Source organism: Halichoeres trimaculatus, unplaced genomic scaffold (genome assembly GCF_033239565.1).
Source record: "Halichoeres trimaculatus isolate MK-OKI-2021-1 unplaced genomic scaffold, fHalTri1.1 fHalTri1_scaffold_12, whole genome shotgun sequence".
Taxonomy (NCBI): domain Eukaryota; kingdom Metazoa; phylum Chordata; class Actinopteri; order Labriformes; family Labridae; genus Halichoeres; species Halichoeres trimaculatus.
The window spans coordinates 26,899,241-26,915,210 of record NW_027437190.1 but is presented as its reverse complement, the minus strand read 5'-3'; the positions used below and the strand labels follow the sequence as shown (position 1 = coordinate 26,915,210).

Here is a 15,970-nt window from a genome sequence, read left to right as displayed (position 1 = left end):
AGAAAGTAATTTTGAGTTTTACTAAAGCCGTTAAAAAGCAGTTTGAAAATGAGGTCTTCAAACTTTATTTTCTCTAAAATTAGAGACATGTCTGGCTTTTTCAGTCCCTAACAAATTATCAACAGTAACATTTTCATTATGTATACTGAGTGGAGGATTATGTAAATTAGGGATTCTCATTTCCACCTGTTGGCTATCATTACTTTGCAAATGAGCTGGTTACTAACCAGACGTCGAACAGATGGCAAAGTATACAGTTCAGCTGTGAATTTTATGATTTACAAATGTCAGCTACTTTGAAGAGCTCAAAAATGCCACTTCTAATCCCACAGTCAGTAACGGTCAGCTACCACCAAAGAATGTAAAAGATTGGACATCTTCTTGCTTAGCTCGAAGTGAGGTTGCCAGGAAACTTCTCCCCCTGGTGGCTGGCTGCAGCATAAGTCAAAAAATGCAGCTCTCCAGTCAATTCAGATGGGCTGTTTAGTACACCTCGTAGAAGTGTTTCTCACATCCGATTGTTGTGGTGATTTGAAGATTTTATTTGGCTGCCTTGTATTCAAGTCCTCTTTTTTCGGAAAGGTTTTGTTTTCTGTAGCTATAAGAGGTTAAAAACAAGGTTTTATGTCACATTTAACGATGATTGACAGCTGCCGTTCTTGTGTATTTTTTCGGGGACTGTAAAATATGTCAGGAGGTAGAGTCAGGAAGCGATTAGACTCTTGAAAGAAAAAAATATATATTTTTGTCACAGACTCTACTGCGCAGACTCTGGTTGCACAACTGCTACAATGGCTGCGCCTGTGATGGAAGAATTTTGGCTTCAAAACCTTACAATGGTAAATGGCGGAGCCACACTGTCCACTCTATATACAGTCTATGGTTACCACCTGCTAGAGAACTTTTTGCCATAGTGTCAACAGGTTAAGGTGAAATGGATTGAACGTTCCCTGCAGATTGATTTGATGTGATGTTCTTGATCAGATTGTCCGATATTTAGTTTTTAGGAATTATTCTCCATAGTCATGGGATTCTGACTAGTTATAATTAAGTATTTAACACAGTCAGGTAACTAAATGAGAACTGTTGTTAGGTGCATTTCTAATCAGAATCTTAAAAACAGTGGCTTCCCAGAAAACTTTTTTTTGCAACAAGACATTAAGACTCATGTTTCACTCTAATACCACTGAAGCTGTGTGCAGACAAGTATATTGATGTTTGTAATTGCAGCATTAATTAGCTCTGCTAATGACCTCATCTGCATAACTGGGCATTTAATACATCACCATGAACACGATGGAACATTAGGCGACTTGAGTGCTTTTTTTTCTGTCTTGTCTGCAGCGAGCAGTCTCCAACAGCGTTCAGTCACAGTGAAGAATGCCGCTCAGTCAGCAAGGCCAAATACAGTGGGAGGTATATGATGAGAGACAGAGGCAGACAGATACACACAGAGTCAGGAGGATGGAGGGAAGATGGACCGCAGCGGGTTGAATAATAACGGTGGAGACTGAGAGCGTAGCAAAGTCCCACGAGAGCCGAACATTATCATAGAAGAGTCAGTGGGGAGCTGCAGCTTCCCTCCAGAGCGAGCAGAGACCTGTATAAAGAATGCTGCTCTTCTGATAGAGTGTGTGTGTGTGTGTGTGCAGACCTATGGAGGAAGCTATAAACGAAACATGCTGAAAATTGGCAGTTATGGATAAACAAATATTCTTGGGTGTGGAGATTGTGAGAGGAGGAAGCCTCTTGGGGATGGGCTGGGTTTTAATTCAGTCATAATTCATCACTGTGTCACATTTAATTAATTATTCACAAGGCTGTTAATTCTCAATTCTTTATATTTAGCTGAGATGTTTATGATATGGAAAACATTCTTTAATGTGAGTATTCGATTATGTCTGCATGCTTCAGATTAATCACTGAATTCTTAAAGATAAGAGAGATATAAAAAAACATGAATATAAATCCTACTTGATGAGATCCAAACCATAACCTGATGGTTAATCTTAATGCCTTTCCCCTTGGAACATTTAATTGGGGTTTATTGGTTTGAGATGGGAATTGATATTCAGTTTAAAGAGATGCATCATGGGAACAAACAGGAGTGAAACAGTCTAGCACAAAGGAAAGGACCGTATGTACCTCATCTGAGGAGCATTACAGAGTAAAACATTTTCATTAAAATTCTTTGTGATAAATCTGAATCGAGTTTGTGCCTTGAATTGAGGCTTTAGAGGAACAGACAGGACTGTGGTGTTTTTATTGTTGCTGAAAGATCCAAAAGAATTTCTCACTGGAGACGGCATAATTTCCTTTTGATAAGTTTAATTATTCGTAATTTGTGTTGCTAGTTTTCAAAGAACAAGGTTGTTAAGGGAAAAGAAGTCTCTCCGAACTTTTGTCCATCATAAAATTCAGGTATTCGTGTTACAATGACTATAGCCAGTAACAGTTTTCAACGCTAGCATGAATAAAAGCTGTGAAGGGAAATATGGATGCTACTTAATATATATCTGTTAGATTGGTTCACAGATTAAATCTTTTTTATTTTCAAAGTCTTTTTTTTTCCTTTTTTGGTAGATAGCCACACTTTTATTCCTCTGGTCAGACAACACGGACAGGTGTGTGATGGGGCGTTGTTGGTGTAGCAATTTAAGTGCACACCCCATGTACCGTGCTTAAGACCTTTGCACACTGAGTCTGTTTTTTCCGAGTCCAAAACTTATGCACATTAAAAAAAAAATTCAGTCCCATGTTATGTCAATCATGCTTGTACACTCAATCTGAAACTTTCGTCCGTCATTATTTTTTTTTGGAACAGATTTTTTAGCATTTTTTGCATTGCCAAGCTTATTTCCTGAGTAGTTTACCTACTCAGAGACACTGTAGGCCACTTGCTTCTCATTTCACATTTTCTGTCATATTTTCTCTGCACATTTTGGGCAATTTAGATGATGAATGAAGACTTGTGTATGTGTGCCTGTAGATGCGCACGCCGCGCATACTGACAGCCGCTGCTCAGGATCAGTTGCTTGATCACTGCTTGATGATTCCATTTTTCTCGTACTGGGAATTTTTTGGAAATAATACAAAACAAACGCATTGGAAACACTGCGCAAAGTGTCTGTGCATGACATTTTTTGTTGGATTACAGATCCCAAAAAACGCATCTGAAAAAGACTGACTCAGTGTGCAAAGATCTTTATCGCTCTGTCACAATGGTTTGAGCTGTTTTCCAAGAGGTTACACGCCTCCACTTTTTTTCCAGTTTTAAGGTTAACTGAAAATTTGATTGAGCCAGCAATATGGTGACCCCCATTGCTTGGCTGTATAAGCCTGGAGTAAAAACTGCTGTTATCCAGTCACAAATGTAGTCTCCTCTGGTGTAGAACTAATAGACCAGTCCTGTACCATTATCCTCTTAAAAAGTCTCATGTAACTCCTGCCTCCTGTATATTTCAGTGTTCATTGTGTGTGTCCTCTGTGTTCATATTGGCTGGATAAGATCTGGTGCTTTTTCTTGTTTTATTCACTGCTGGCTGGCAGACAAATTGCCCCTTGGGGATAATGTACCTTGTAGCCTGTCTTCAGAAATCAATGTGCGAGGTCAATGAGACAGTGTCCATGTTTTTATGGTCTATGGTTTGAGCAAAAACAGGCTTTACCGTGGGGATTTTGGGCTTCTTGTCTCTTTGACTACTGAACACAAGGCTGAGTCATTGCAATATTTGAATAACAAAAGTAGATGACATGATTCCTCTTTTTCATAGTTGTTAAAATCAATTTTTTTTTTACTCAAAGGTATACTTCCTGAACTGAACTAGGACGCTTAATCAATAATAATAGGAATGATGATGCAATTTCTTGCCTGTTGGTTTAAGTGTACTGTTGTGGCCAAAAGTTTTCGAGAAAGGCATACATTTTGTTTTTTTACAAAGGTAATTCTTCATGGCAGGAAACAACTTTGCAATTAATTCAATCATTCACACATCTGATCACTCTTCACAATCCAGACTTAATACAAACAGCCATCATAGAAACTGAAAGAGAAAACTTAGTGAAAATCAAAACTTTTGGCCATGACTGTACATAACCTGAAGTATGGTAGAGGCAGTGATTACAGCTGAAGTAGGAAATTGGATTAAATGATCTTAACTACAATTGTAAAGCCTTTAAAGCAGTTGTAATCAAGTTAAAATATCCAAGAACAAAGTTTTTATGGTGGTGCATTTTGCAGGTTTTTGAGCCACTGTATGGAAAAGAAACCCTGGCTCAAATAATGTCATTATTATTCACTTTTTAGGGTGAAGTTGATGTTGCCCACCTAATTATTCATCAGTGCCCACTCATCATTTTTGAGGCCCTCTGTTTTTTTTTAATTGGCGTGAATTCGAGAACTCTCTTTCCATGGGGCATTGCTGCTTGAATTGCTTCAGAGGTTAGCAGTCATTAACGCTAATGTTGGTGACTGCTCTCACAGCTTGGACACTCATCAAGACCATAATTAGTGCCCAATAATGAAGGCGAAAAAAAAAGAGGAATCCACAGCTTTCTGTCCTGATAGTAGCTGGGTGGAGAAGGGCAGACTCAGAAAAACTGGGCGGAGAAAGGGGGAACACAGCCTGCTCCACTGGCAGAGATTAGAGTATCTGGATCTAATTGGTCCCTTTCATGATTCCTCCATGTTAATTAAGGATGTTAAGTTAAATCACATGCAGCGAGTGTGATTCACCAGTGCTGGTAGGAGAGGCAATCATCTGCTTAATTTCTATCCATGGCTCATCTGGTCTTTTTATTTTTTCTTGTCACATCAGTCTCATTTGGCTTTGAAAAGTGGGAGTCAGTCAAACCTGGATAGCGGCGATGCCTCCAGTCATCTGCCCGATGACAATGATGCCTCTTTATTAGCAGTAAATCATTACATTAGCGTCTGAGCCGGACACGCCGCTGGGCAAGTGTAGTCAGCTCCTTGGCTCACAGCAGTGCGGCGGCCATGCCAATCAGGCTCATGTCCCAGGAAAATCTGGGCTGAGTCTGATGACAGTCTCTGCCACGGCTGCTGCTGAACGCTCATCAACAGAGAGCGCTGCGTTGAACACTGTCAGCAACATTGCTCAGTGTTGGTGAGGCAGAACACCTACAAGGTACAACAGCAATGTGCCCAATGAGTCATTACACTCATTAATTAATTTCTCTATTCACCTGCGGCTCCTCATGCACAACAATTATGTTATAGGGATTATTTAAAATGCTCATTCTCACTCCAGCTTCCTGATTTAAGATAATTTAAGCATTTTTAAATGAAGCATCCATTTTCCATTTGTAGTATTCATCTCTTTACATTCATAGGTCTAATTACATTTTTGGGTAATAGGACGAAGAACGCTCATGTGGGTTCAGGTCATTGAGACCAGACTAAGGGAAAGATTTCATGCTGCAGCATTTGGAGCTGATTTAGTTCCGACTCACGCTGACTTTTCACAATTGACACAAGATGTGTAAACATGAAACTTCCCTGGGTCATCACTTCAAGGTAAGGGGCGGAAACATAATGCAGGTGACTATTAGCAGGCCACGCTTCTATCTGAATCCCTCTAATGTGTTTTATGAGACCATCCCGTGTCGCAAAGGCTTTGTACACACCGCATGCAAATCAGATTTGCTTCACAAATTGGATATTGTACAGAACAGACTGCCTGCTCTTTTATTTAAAAGTAATCAGATTCAGGTTAATCCAGCCAGACGTCTGTGGTCGTATCTGCATGGGTTACTGTAATGACGTGGGCGTCAGTAACTCACACGCTGGTGATGCAGCTCTGCAGCTCTGCAGGGAGCAGAAGCATGAGGAATGTTGTGTCATTATGTCGCCCTCCAAACAGAAATTAACACTCTTCTAGTGGCTGCTCAGCTGCTCTGTGTCACTTCTGCCAGGCTGGATGTCTGGACACAATCCTCAAAAATTGAGTTTATTGCTGACCAGACTTTCTAAAATCTGGATACAATCTGGATGTTCCAAAAAAACTCATTTGGGGTAGGGGTTCGCACAGAGTCCAAGAGCTGACAATTAAAAACATAATGTGTAGAATCACTGTAGGATCGTGGTGTTACAGCCTGTTTTCACAGACTTAGAGCAGTGCCAAAGCACACACAGAAGGATGCAAGAACAGCTGATGACTGTTTTAACTGCTTTTTATTCTCTAAAACCCTCTGCTCTTGTGTGGACAGGCATATGTGTCACTGTGGTTGCTAAATTATAAAAATATGCAACTGGACAAAGATTAATACCAATTTATTTCCTGAAACATGACTACACTTGTATCTTACATTAAAGCGCTCTCATTGGACTTTGTTGTCCTGAACCAGAGAAGCTTTTAGTCCACTTTAAATGGATCTCAGTGCACAGGAGAGTTTGTTTCACTAAACCACAAAGGTGCTTGGGAAAAGTACCAATGATCAAGGGAGACAAACAGTGGAACTCTCATTAAGATCCATTTCAGATCTCAACTCATTTCTTTCGGCATATAAGAGGCTCTTTGACTAATGTTGCAGGTACGATGATGTTTGCACTTCAAAGGAAATTCATTTTCATCTATCATAATGTCACTCGGGCATACCTATAGCCTAGCTTTGCATTATTTGCAGCTCAAAGAATCACTTCTTCTTCTCATCTGGCATCTATGAAAATGCTCATTCCAGCACTCTTCAGCCCCTTGTATGAAACGCCTTGTTTTGGCTGCTTTTCCAGTTATTTAAAGTGAGATAGAATATGTGAAGGTTACTTTTCTCACAGCTTTGTGTAAGAACGACATGGAAATTATCCCTTTCCAGAAAGCATCTGAGGTAGCCATTAGCGCCCAAGCTACTTCCTCATCATATGTTAGCTGCCTGCTGTTAGGATGTTACTCATAGATTGTGGTATCAAGCCTTCATCGAGGGTCTTTATAGATGAATGAGCCCCAGGTGATACATGATTCTAGGCCGTACCAGCTTTTGTTTATCATGGAGTCAAAGGGAAACTAACTTTACAAGATATTCTGAATCCACAAAGTGCAGTGCAGAGGGAAAAGCCAGGCTGCAAAATAGACTTCCCAGGTGAGGATGTATCCTAAAAAAAAGGTGATGGGGGGGAGGTCCTACAACATGGTTCTAATAAGGCAGTAGATCCTGATAGGGTCAGGCAAGTCTCACAAAAATCTCAATACAATTTGTATCAAGAAGCTGTATAACATGTCTGATTACGCCAATATCCGTGTATGCTAGTTTTAAAAAGCTATGCCATAGCATGGACCGCTAATATTCAAACATAATGTATTAAAATACTGCTGATGTGTTTTTCCTGTTAAGTGATCCTCAGTGACTAAGTCTCTTCTTTCAGTCCACACAGCAACAGTTTGAAAAATTATGGGAGACAGAAAACATACAGGTAGATCATCTATGGGTGTGAAGACACATTACGTTCACTCAGACAACAGCACAACATTTCCTAATTAGGTCCCTAAAGCTGAACACTATGAGGAGGGAAACGGAAAAAAAGGAAAGATGAATGTTGTTTGCTTCACCTAGTTTGTTTGTCATGCTTGGAGGCAACATTATCATAATTTTCAGCCTTTAAAAACATACACACACACAAAACAAACAAACAAAAGGTGGGTATTATTGAGGTGTCCCTCATTTACAGTGATGTGGAGGTACAGTTAAAACAAATCATAGAGAACAGTATTCAACAAAAACAATGAAGCACAGAAACTTGGAGCAGGTGTCCAAGTTCACGGTACTCCTGAGGTATTTGAAGTATGACACAGTATAGTGGGTTTGATATAGAATAGAATAGAATAGAATAGAATAGAATAGAATAGAATAGAAAATACTTTATTTATCCCAGAGGGAAATTCAGGAGTCACAGCAGCATTTAAGAAAACAAAAGTAAGAAAGTGCACAGAAAGTGCAAAAAAGGTCCACAAGAAAACAGATGACGACAGCCCGTCCACCCCTCTCCAGCCCAGCCAGTCTCCACCTCCACAGGGTCCAGGACTGAGCCTCCCCAGCAGTCTGTTCAGTCTCTGTCACCTGGATCCTGTCTGCCCACAGCAGACGAAGCTCCCCCAATGTGGCGCCGGCGTCTGATGTCAGCTCTGTCAGCCACGTTCATGAACAGCACGATGCCACTCTGCCCTCTGGCTGCCCCTCTGCCGCTGGGCTAGCACGGCTAGCTCATCCATCCCACCGGAGATAGAGCCCACGTTCCCAACAACGATGGATGGAAGGACAGGTCCACGTCATCACCTCCCAGCTCACACCTGAGAACCAGCACGTCGTCCTCACCTCCTCCTCCTCACCTCGAGGGAAATCATCAAGCCTTACACTAGTCAGCATTGACATGCTACAGGCTGCTAACAGCTAATTTCACATGTAAACAATGCAGCCATGGTTACATGTGGAACCTCCAGACAAACACAGGAGAAAAATTAGTAAAAATATCGCTGAAGCCACAAAAAGTTTGGTGTCCATGACCAACAATGAGCCACACAAAGTAATGATCCACTCCAAATACAGAGAAGATGACGAAAAAGAGACGAAAAAAATTACAAGAAACAGACAAAGAAGAGAGAGCTGCTGCAACAGGCAGCTACTTGGGCAGCGCCTAGCAACAAAAATAGATTAAAAAAAATATGGTCATGTGTTCTGGTTTAGTTAGGATGTTAAATGGAGTTGTGAATGTTTAGTACAGGATCTAAGAATGGAAAGACAAAAGGATGATCATCAACAACTTTGGTTAACAAATACAGTGAGTTCAACAGAGGGATAGACTGAGTTCAGGGATTTAAGGGTGGAAGCACCAGTGTGTCTTGATAAAATCAACTTAATCTAACACTGTAATACTTGCTGCACCTTGCTTTAATAACAGTTTCTGCCTCAGGGGACAGAAGCATACTTAAACAGAATCCTGCCCTGCAGTAGTAAGTGTCTTTATTGAAAAGCAACCATTCATTATTTCTTTTTAAATCCAAAATAGATGGGATTTTTTTATGATTAATCTACTTTGAGAATATTTTGAAGCTGCTGCTTGGAACTCATTTTTTTTCTGTCAGGGTGTGTTCCCCCTGGTGGACAGAAAGGTACCTTATATCTCTAAGATGTGAATTTAATCCCCCCCAACCCAACTAAATGTCTTATCCTGTCATCCATGACACCTGCTTACAGTAGCAGTTTCAAACATCAAACATAACTAGGTAGAAGTCATCTTTGTTTTGTTTTTGTTTTTTTTTGTTTTTTTTTGTTTGTTTTTTGTTTTTGTTTTTTTTTTTTGGGGGGGGGGGTCTATTCTTGTTTTATAATTTGCATTCTATTTTATTTTGTTTTGCCTTTGAAGCTAAAATACAGGTATAAATATCACTTTACTTAAAGTGAATTTAAAGTTAATACTGGTCTGTTTCATGGCCATCTGAAATCTCCTCACAGGAGCTTTAACAGCAAGTTGTGCAGAATTTAGTGGCATATACCTGAAATGAAACTTGGTAGAAATGGGAAATTATATTCTTAAGTACAAAACTGTTTTATTTTTGCTAACTTAGGATGAGTCTTTTAATTTGCATAGGAGCAGGTGTGTTACACAGAAAGGACAAACTGGCTGCTGAAAATACAAAAGATGAAGGTGATAAGGTTGTTGTGTGCAAATTATTTTGTACTGATGGAAAGTTATCATGAATCACAATCATCATCCTTTCTTTGATTGAAGGAGTGAGAAAAAGAGTGTTTCGATCCAGATCTGACAGCTAGATACCACTAAATGTGATTATCTTTACACGTTGCACCTTGAAGGTAAAATTCTTCAATGAAGCCTCAAGCAAATATTGCTTCAGACTTTCCAGGAATTGAAAATACTAATTTATAGACACTGTTGTCAAACTTGATTATTCACTGGTTTTATTTGATCCACTTCATGAGTTTTCAGAGTGAGTAAATGAGGTATTACAAAATTCTATTATTTAAATGAACAATTTGTGTTTGTCCAATTAACAGCTGCACACTTGTAATGGGATTAAAGGGGTAATTTTTGAGGCTTTATTGGAACACTTCATGAAAGGAAAAGCAGCAGAGGAAGCTTAATTTAAATCAAAGCTACAGAGATTTTACTAGTCCATGGAAGAGTCAGATACAAACCCAGCACACTTTTTATCATCACCATCAAAAGAAATGCACAATTTGAATTTATTCCTGACAAAAACAGCCCCTCGGAGCACTTTGTTTTTTAATCTTCACTCTTGAAATCTGCTGTATGAAGTGATGATTGAACTGATTTATGTCAGCGTGAGTTAGAGTTGTGTTGTTTTGTTGGCTTTGTCAGAGCCACAGGGCTTCCTTTTTTAGTTGATTTAATAGAGATGCAAATATGAATAGTTGCCCTACTTGCACTGAAACAATGTTTTACTTATATTTGAAAAATGCATCCTAATCAAATAAGATATCAACAAAACCACTTTTCATATAACTCATGCCTGCAGGCTTGTTTTTATATCACTTCACTGGATCTTAAAAATTCTGCTTGTATCTGAGGTAAAGTCTCACACGAGGCTCGTTGAGTGAATTTTTGAGCTTGTGTTAGGATGTAAACGTCTGACTGTCAGAAGCTTTGTCAGCATAACTCGTCCTCCCACTCTGCGCCTCCTAACTGTCCCTCTGAGTGCCACCATCACCGGTGATAAATAGTCCCTCCACCTCTAATCGCTGCCATCGTAGTGCCATTACTGAATGGGCTGCTCATTTCAGGGTTGGCAGGACATCGCAGCCCTCGGCCCTGCCAGAGGAACCAGTGCTTTGTCTCAAGAAATGTCAGCAGTGTGCTGACTTCAGGAAGAAAGCCAACACCTTGGCTGCATGAGAGCTCTGCTGTCGTGTAATTTACATGCATGTGACAAAGGCAGCCGCTGTAAAGGGAACACTTAGATGTAAATTAGTTGTTTGCTCTCTTAGCAAGTGTTACATGAGAATATTGATGCCCTTTTCATGTCTGTGAGGGGAATATAAAGCTGCAGCTAATTAGCCTAGCTTGGCAGCTTAGCATAAATACAGGGGGAAGCAGCTCTGTTCTGTCAAGAGACACAAACTTCACTGAGCAACTCTGGAGCTTTGTTTTAACAAATAACATACCTTAAATAAAAAAAAAAAAAAAAAAAAAAAAAAAAAGCAACATGTTAAAAAAGTGTCCTCGCTGACACATTGGCCACACTTCTTCTAGTTTGCTGATTGAAAAGCAAACACTTTTGATGATAATTGATGCCAAGTATTGATTTAGGTTAAGTGTAATGAACACAGGGTGCAATGTTGAATACAAATAGGAGGAGATGTATGGAGATAAATTAAAGCAGTGAACAGATGCCAGCGAGTCCCCCTCTCTGCTCCTCAGGGTGCAGCTAATTGCCCTTTCTGGCACCCAATTACAGTTTCCTTATCATCCACACTTGAGATGGCAATTTCCTTCTTCAAGTCAATGAATACCAGTTTGCTTCAACCTTCAGTTTCAGCAAGAGTCAATAATTATGGAGGCACGTTGAGACACAGTACGCAGTAGTACCTCTTATTTCATCTTTAATTAAGGAGTGAAGGAGAGAAAATGAATTCAATGCTGATAAACACGTAAGGAGACTTAAAATCATTGTTCTGTGAAAAGGTTGAATAGCTGCAGCATGGAAACAGATTACTGTCTCTAAGGTTAGTGAAGAGTTCTCAATGAAAACAGGCGTTTCAAGTTTGTTGAAGCAATAACGAACTGCAAAAATTGCAAATAAGCCCAAAACACCCTCTATCACTATTACCCTGCAGGCAAGCGAGACTGTATTAATATCTGTAAATATACAATAATGAAATGTTTGGAATCCAGAACTGTGGAAAGAAAAGGAAACAAACAACAGCAGGAAGCCAACAGGCACAGAAGTTTTGACTGAAGTATATAGGCTAAGTCTAAATCACAATCACCCACATTTTGGTCAAATCTGCCAAACTTTAGTCAACATCAAATGTAAAACTCTGCTGCACAAATATGAAAAAAGAGGTTTGTGTAGTGATGCAGAAGCTTCATACACAATTTAAAGCCTAATGAAGATTTATGAGGCACTGGGCTGCGTATGCTAACTAACATGCGTTAGAATTGGCTGATTTACACTTGACTTATCTGCAGGGTCGGCGCGGCTTCATGCGGACAAATGACATAATTTTTGCACCTACGCCCTCTTTGGTCACAGAAAATTTCTGCACTGTGCACCCTCAAAAATTCCTAACCTGCCAGATGGAGACGCGCAGAGATATGGTGAAAGAACTGGATCTCCTAGTAGTCAAAGTGCAGAAACACAGGCATCTGTATGACTTTTCACACCGTGATAACCGAGTGGTAAATAATTCATGGCGTGAAATCGCGACCACTCTAACCCTTGGCAGACAAGAGAAATACGTTAAAATAACCTGGAAAAATCTCCGGGACAGAAATGTTATGTTGTAAACAAAAGACAAACTTCTTCAACTCTTGTTTAACTCTGGTAGACTAGTAGTCTGTGATACATCTCCCCCTGCAGTTTGGGAATAGACAATAATGACATGTTAAAAAGCATAAAAGACCTATGCATTCTCTTGCGCGGATCTTGTGCATCTGATTTCTGCATGTCACATTTGCACAAAAAGCATAACACAGCCTTTGGCGTGTTTAGATTTTTTGTCTCTGTACAACATCCCGCACTAGATACACTTTGCCTCCTGTTTAGTAGCAGCTGGGCCTGGCTCCAGCCCTCCCTGTGACCCTGAATGGGATCGGAAGTATAGATTATGTATGGATGGAGTACTTGTACTCTGACTCATAAAAAGGTGTCCTCTTGTATCCAAAGTAAACAGCATTTTATAGCCACTGTCACAATGGATCATTTATGTAGTTTGGTGTATCATTTATTCTTATATCTGTCTCTTTAGGAACCTGCAGACCCTGAAACTGTGCTAAACACATTGGTAAAGAAAAGCACTGAGATATTTCTCATTATAGCCTAGTGCACACTTACATCTATGTAAGTGTTAAAGTCTGATTCCCCTTTTATATAAGCTGTATTGAGCGGTGCTAATGGCTCCATCTGCTGCAGTGTACAGCTTTCATGTCACTGTTCCTGCTGGTTTCTCAACAAAGGGCTGAGCTGATCTGGATCCCCCTATGGGTGTATACTTCCTCACAAACCTCACAAAGAGCTGAACCACTCTTTTTATTAACATCCTTCATGAGACCTTCCCCTTTCAAATAACACAAAAAATGTATGCCCTTAAAGATTGAACTCTCAGATTTGTCAAGTAAAGGTCTGTTTAGTAGATCACAGAAGTGACATTTAAGATCTGTCTCTCAGACAGAGCATACTGCCTATCCTCTCGCTTCAGGACAAACATGTATGTTAGAGTTTAGCCGCTGTAATGTGATGTGATCAAAAGTGATCTGACATATCAGCTGTGACAGGATTTACCACGAGAAGAAAAACAACATATTTCTGACTTCAGGCAAGACGGCCATATGTCAAGAAAAACAATCAGCTGCTTCCAAGTTCTGGTTCCACACCTCAGAGTCAATGTGCAAATCACACACATGTTATTTAAAGACACGGGTTGGAAGTTGCTTTGTTGGATGGTGGTCGCCAATCAGCACCTTTTGTCGGTGGAAGTTAAGATAGAAACCGTTTCTAGGGGACCTTTTGTGAAATCAAGTGACACAAATACGACCCTTATGCAATCATTTCAACCATGCAAAGGCATTCTTGTGAGAAAAGTGTTTTTTTTCTGCTGTTTTCTCTCAAGTGAAATCAGAGGTGTTATTCATCACTTCTGCATCTTGTGTAAAGAAAATAGAAAGGATATTCTCATTCTTCTTCGTTAACATCTCACAAATATATTTGCATCTGATTTTTCTCTGTGGGTTCCTCTAGTCTCCATAATTTCATGGATACATTAAATTAATCTTAAAAAAAATAAATCATACCCATGTTTTGTGAATATGTCGTAATTTGCAGTATATATTGTGACATACTGCATTTATCTGCACATAACATCTGTTTTATGCTTTAGGCGCCTTGAAAGCCAGTTTATCTTAATGCTGTCTCTGTAGTAAACATTCACTCTAAGAAACAACCTGAGTAGTAAAAACTGTTTATGGTGACTGCACTGTTATGTTTTCCATAAACATCCCTGCACTGTATGACTGCCGCCTGAGACCTCAGCTGAATATGACATTTGATGATTTGATCTTTCTCTCTTCTTGGTTTAACAGAACGGGGAGGCGTCGCTCTTCGAAGTGAACATCCGTTACGTCGGCGGATTGCTGTCGGCATACTACCTGACAGGAGAGGAGGTAAGATTAATAGATGTCTGTTATCACTCTGCTCTGCTAAGATCTGCTGCTTCCTTTATCCCCAAACCAGGCCTGCAGTTTGAGTGATGAAGAGGGTGACTATGAGATAGGCTGAATATGTGTGTATCAGCCTCAATGTGTGTGTGGTGTCACATCATCTTTTTACTATCTAAAACACTTATAGCTTGATTCTATTATAGCACTATAAAAGCACACCGCTTTGAATATTTGGTTTTAATGAATATATATTGTCTTTTGAAAGAGATACTGTTCATTGTGTAACAAGTATCAATATTTTCAAATATTACTGAGTATTACTTTTATTTTTAGATAGCTATGGAGCTATTATAGTAGCAAAATTATTTGTGTGCTTAAATGCATTCACAAATATTTGCCTGAGCTCAGGGCAAACTAACCCGCCCCTTACAGACAGATTTTTTCTACGAATTTGCAGGTCACTCGCACAGCAGGACGGTAGCAAAAATCACGCGTACACAGACAGCCAATCTGGAGGATCACCTCAGCTGTAAAGATGATTTGTGTGTATTTTCAGGTCTTGTAGAGAAAACACTGAGACTTCTTAGTTATTTAGTCAAGATATTTATTTGCAAATCAGTTTACACATTTGTAGATTTGTGCACACATTTGTGGATTTGGGCATGCAATTGTGGATTTGCATACACATTTATGAATATGCACACATTTTTGTGGATTTGCACACATTTGTAAATGTTTTACATATTTGCAAAACTGTTAACACATTTGTGGATTTATTTATGCATTTGTAGATGCATTTACACACAAACAAGCAATTTTGCTTCAATAATAGCTCCAGAGATAGCTGTATCTCAGCTTCTTCTATGGTGTAATACAGTTTAGTATAAGTGTTTTGACCACTATAAGTTCAAAATTTGTACTTAGCTATTAGACGAACATTGTGAAACTGACAGAATTGAAATATGTATTGGAACAAAACAATACAATTAAATAGATAATGCAACTTGCAGTACTCAAGGGCCTGGTTCTACCAAAGACTGTTTTGTGCAAGACCAATGTAGCTCAGTATTTTCAACGTTTTAGCTCCCCATGGACAAAAATGCCAGCTTTGCAACGTTTGCTGTATTTGGTATCTTTGTCAACAACATATGTTGACAGAAGTGTCAAATTACCTTTATTTGCACAGTTTTTGCAAATTTCATTCAAGAATAAAACACTTAGTGCAACAGAACAGCTATCATAAGTCCGCAACAGTACGCTTTGACGAGTAGTGGGCTGAAAGTTAAGTCTGTGTGTGCTTCCAGTGCCAAAAGAAAATCCTGTTAATGGAAACAGGTCTTTATTCTTTAACACAATGTTTATTATAAGACCGGACTCTTGCTAGAATTCCTACTTTATTTAAGCTTCAGTTATTGTTTTATATCGTTGGTTTATGAAAAGGCGCCTTGATGTCTGTCTGGCTAAAATGTGAGGCTATTTTTCCTTGTTTCACAGATTTCCATTAAGGCCTTATTCATGTGTGAGATTTGGTATTTTTCTTGTTTATTAGTAGGCTTTTCATTGAAACCTAACTTTCCTGGGTTATTTCTTGCACCATACTACACC

General features: G+C 39.4%; 1 protein-coding gene across 2 annotated transcripts in view; it reads left to right on the top strand.

Moving 5' to 3' along the window:
* The window catches only part of LOC141800895 (mannosyl-oligosaccharide 1,2-alpha-mannosidase IA), a 264,860-nt gene that overhangs the window by 160,411 nt on the left and 88,479 nt on the right, over positions 1 to 15,970 (top strand). For both annotated transcript variants that reach the window (XM_074683747.1, XM_074683748.1), the window contains exon 4: positions 14,288 to 14,368. In XM_074683747.1, the coding sequence (XP_074539848.1) occupies positions 14,288 to 14,368 (81 nt within the window). The remainder of the gene's footprint in view (positions 1 to 14,287; positions 14,369 to 15,970) is intronic.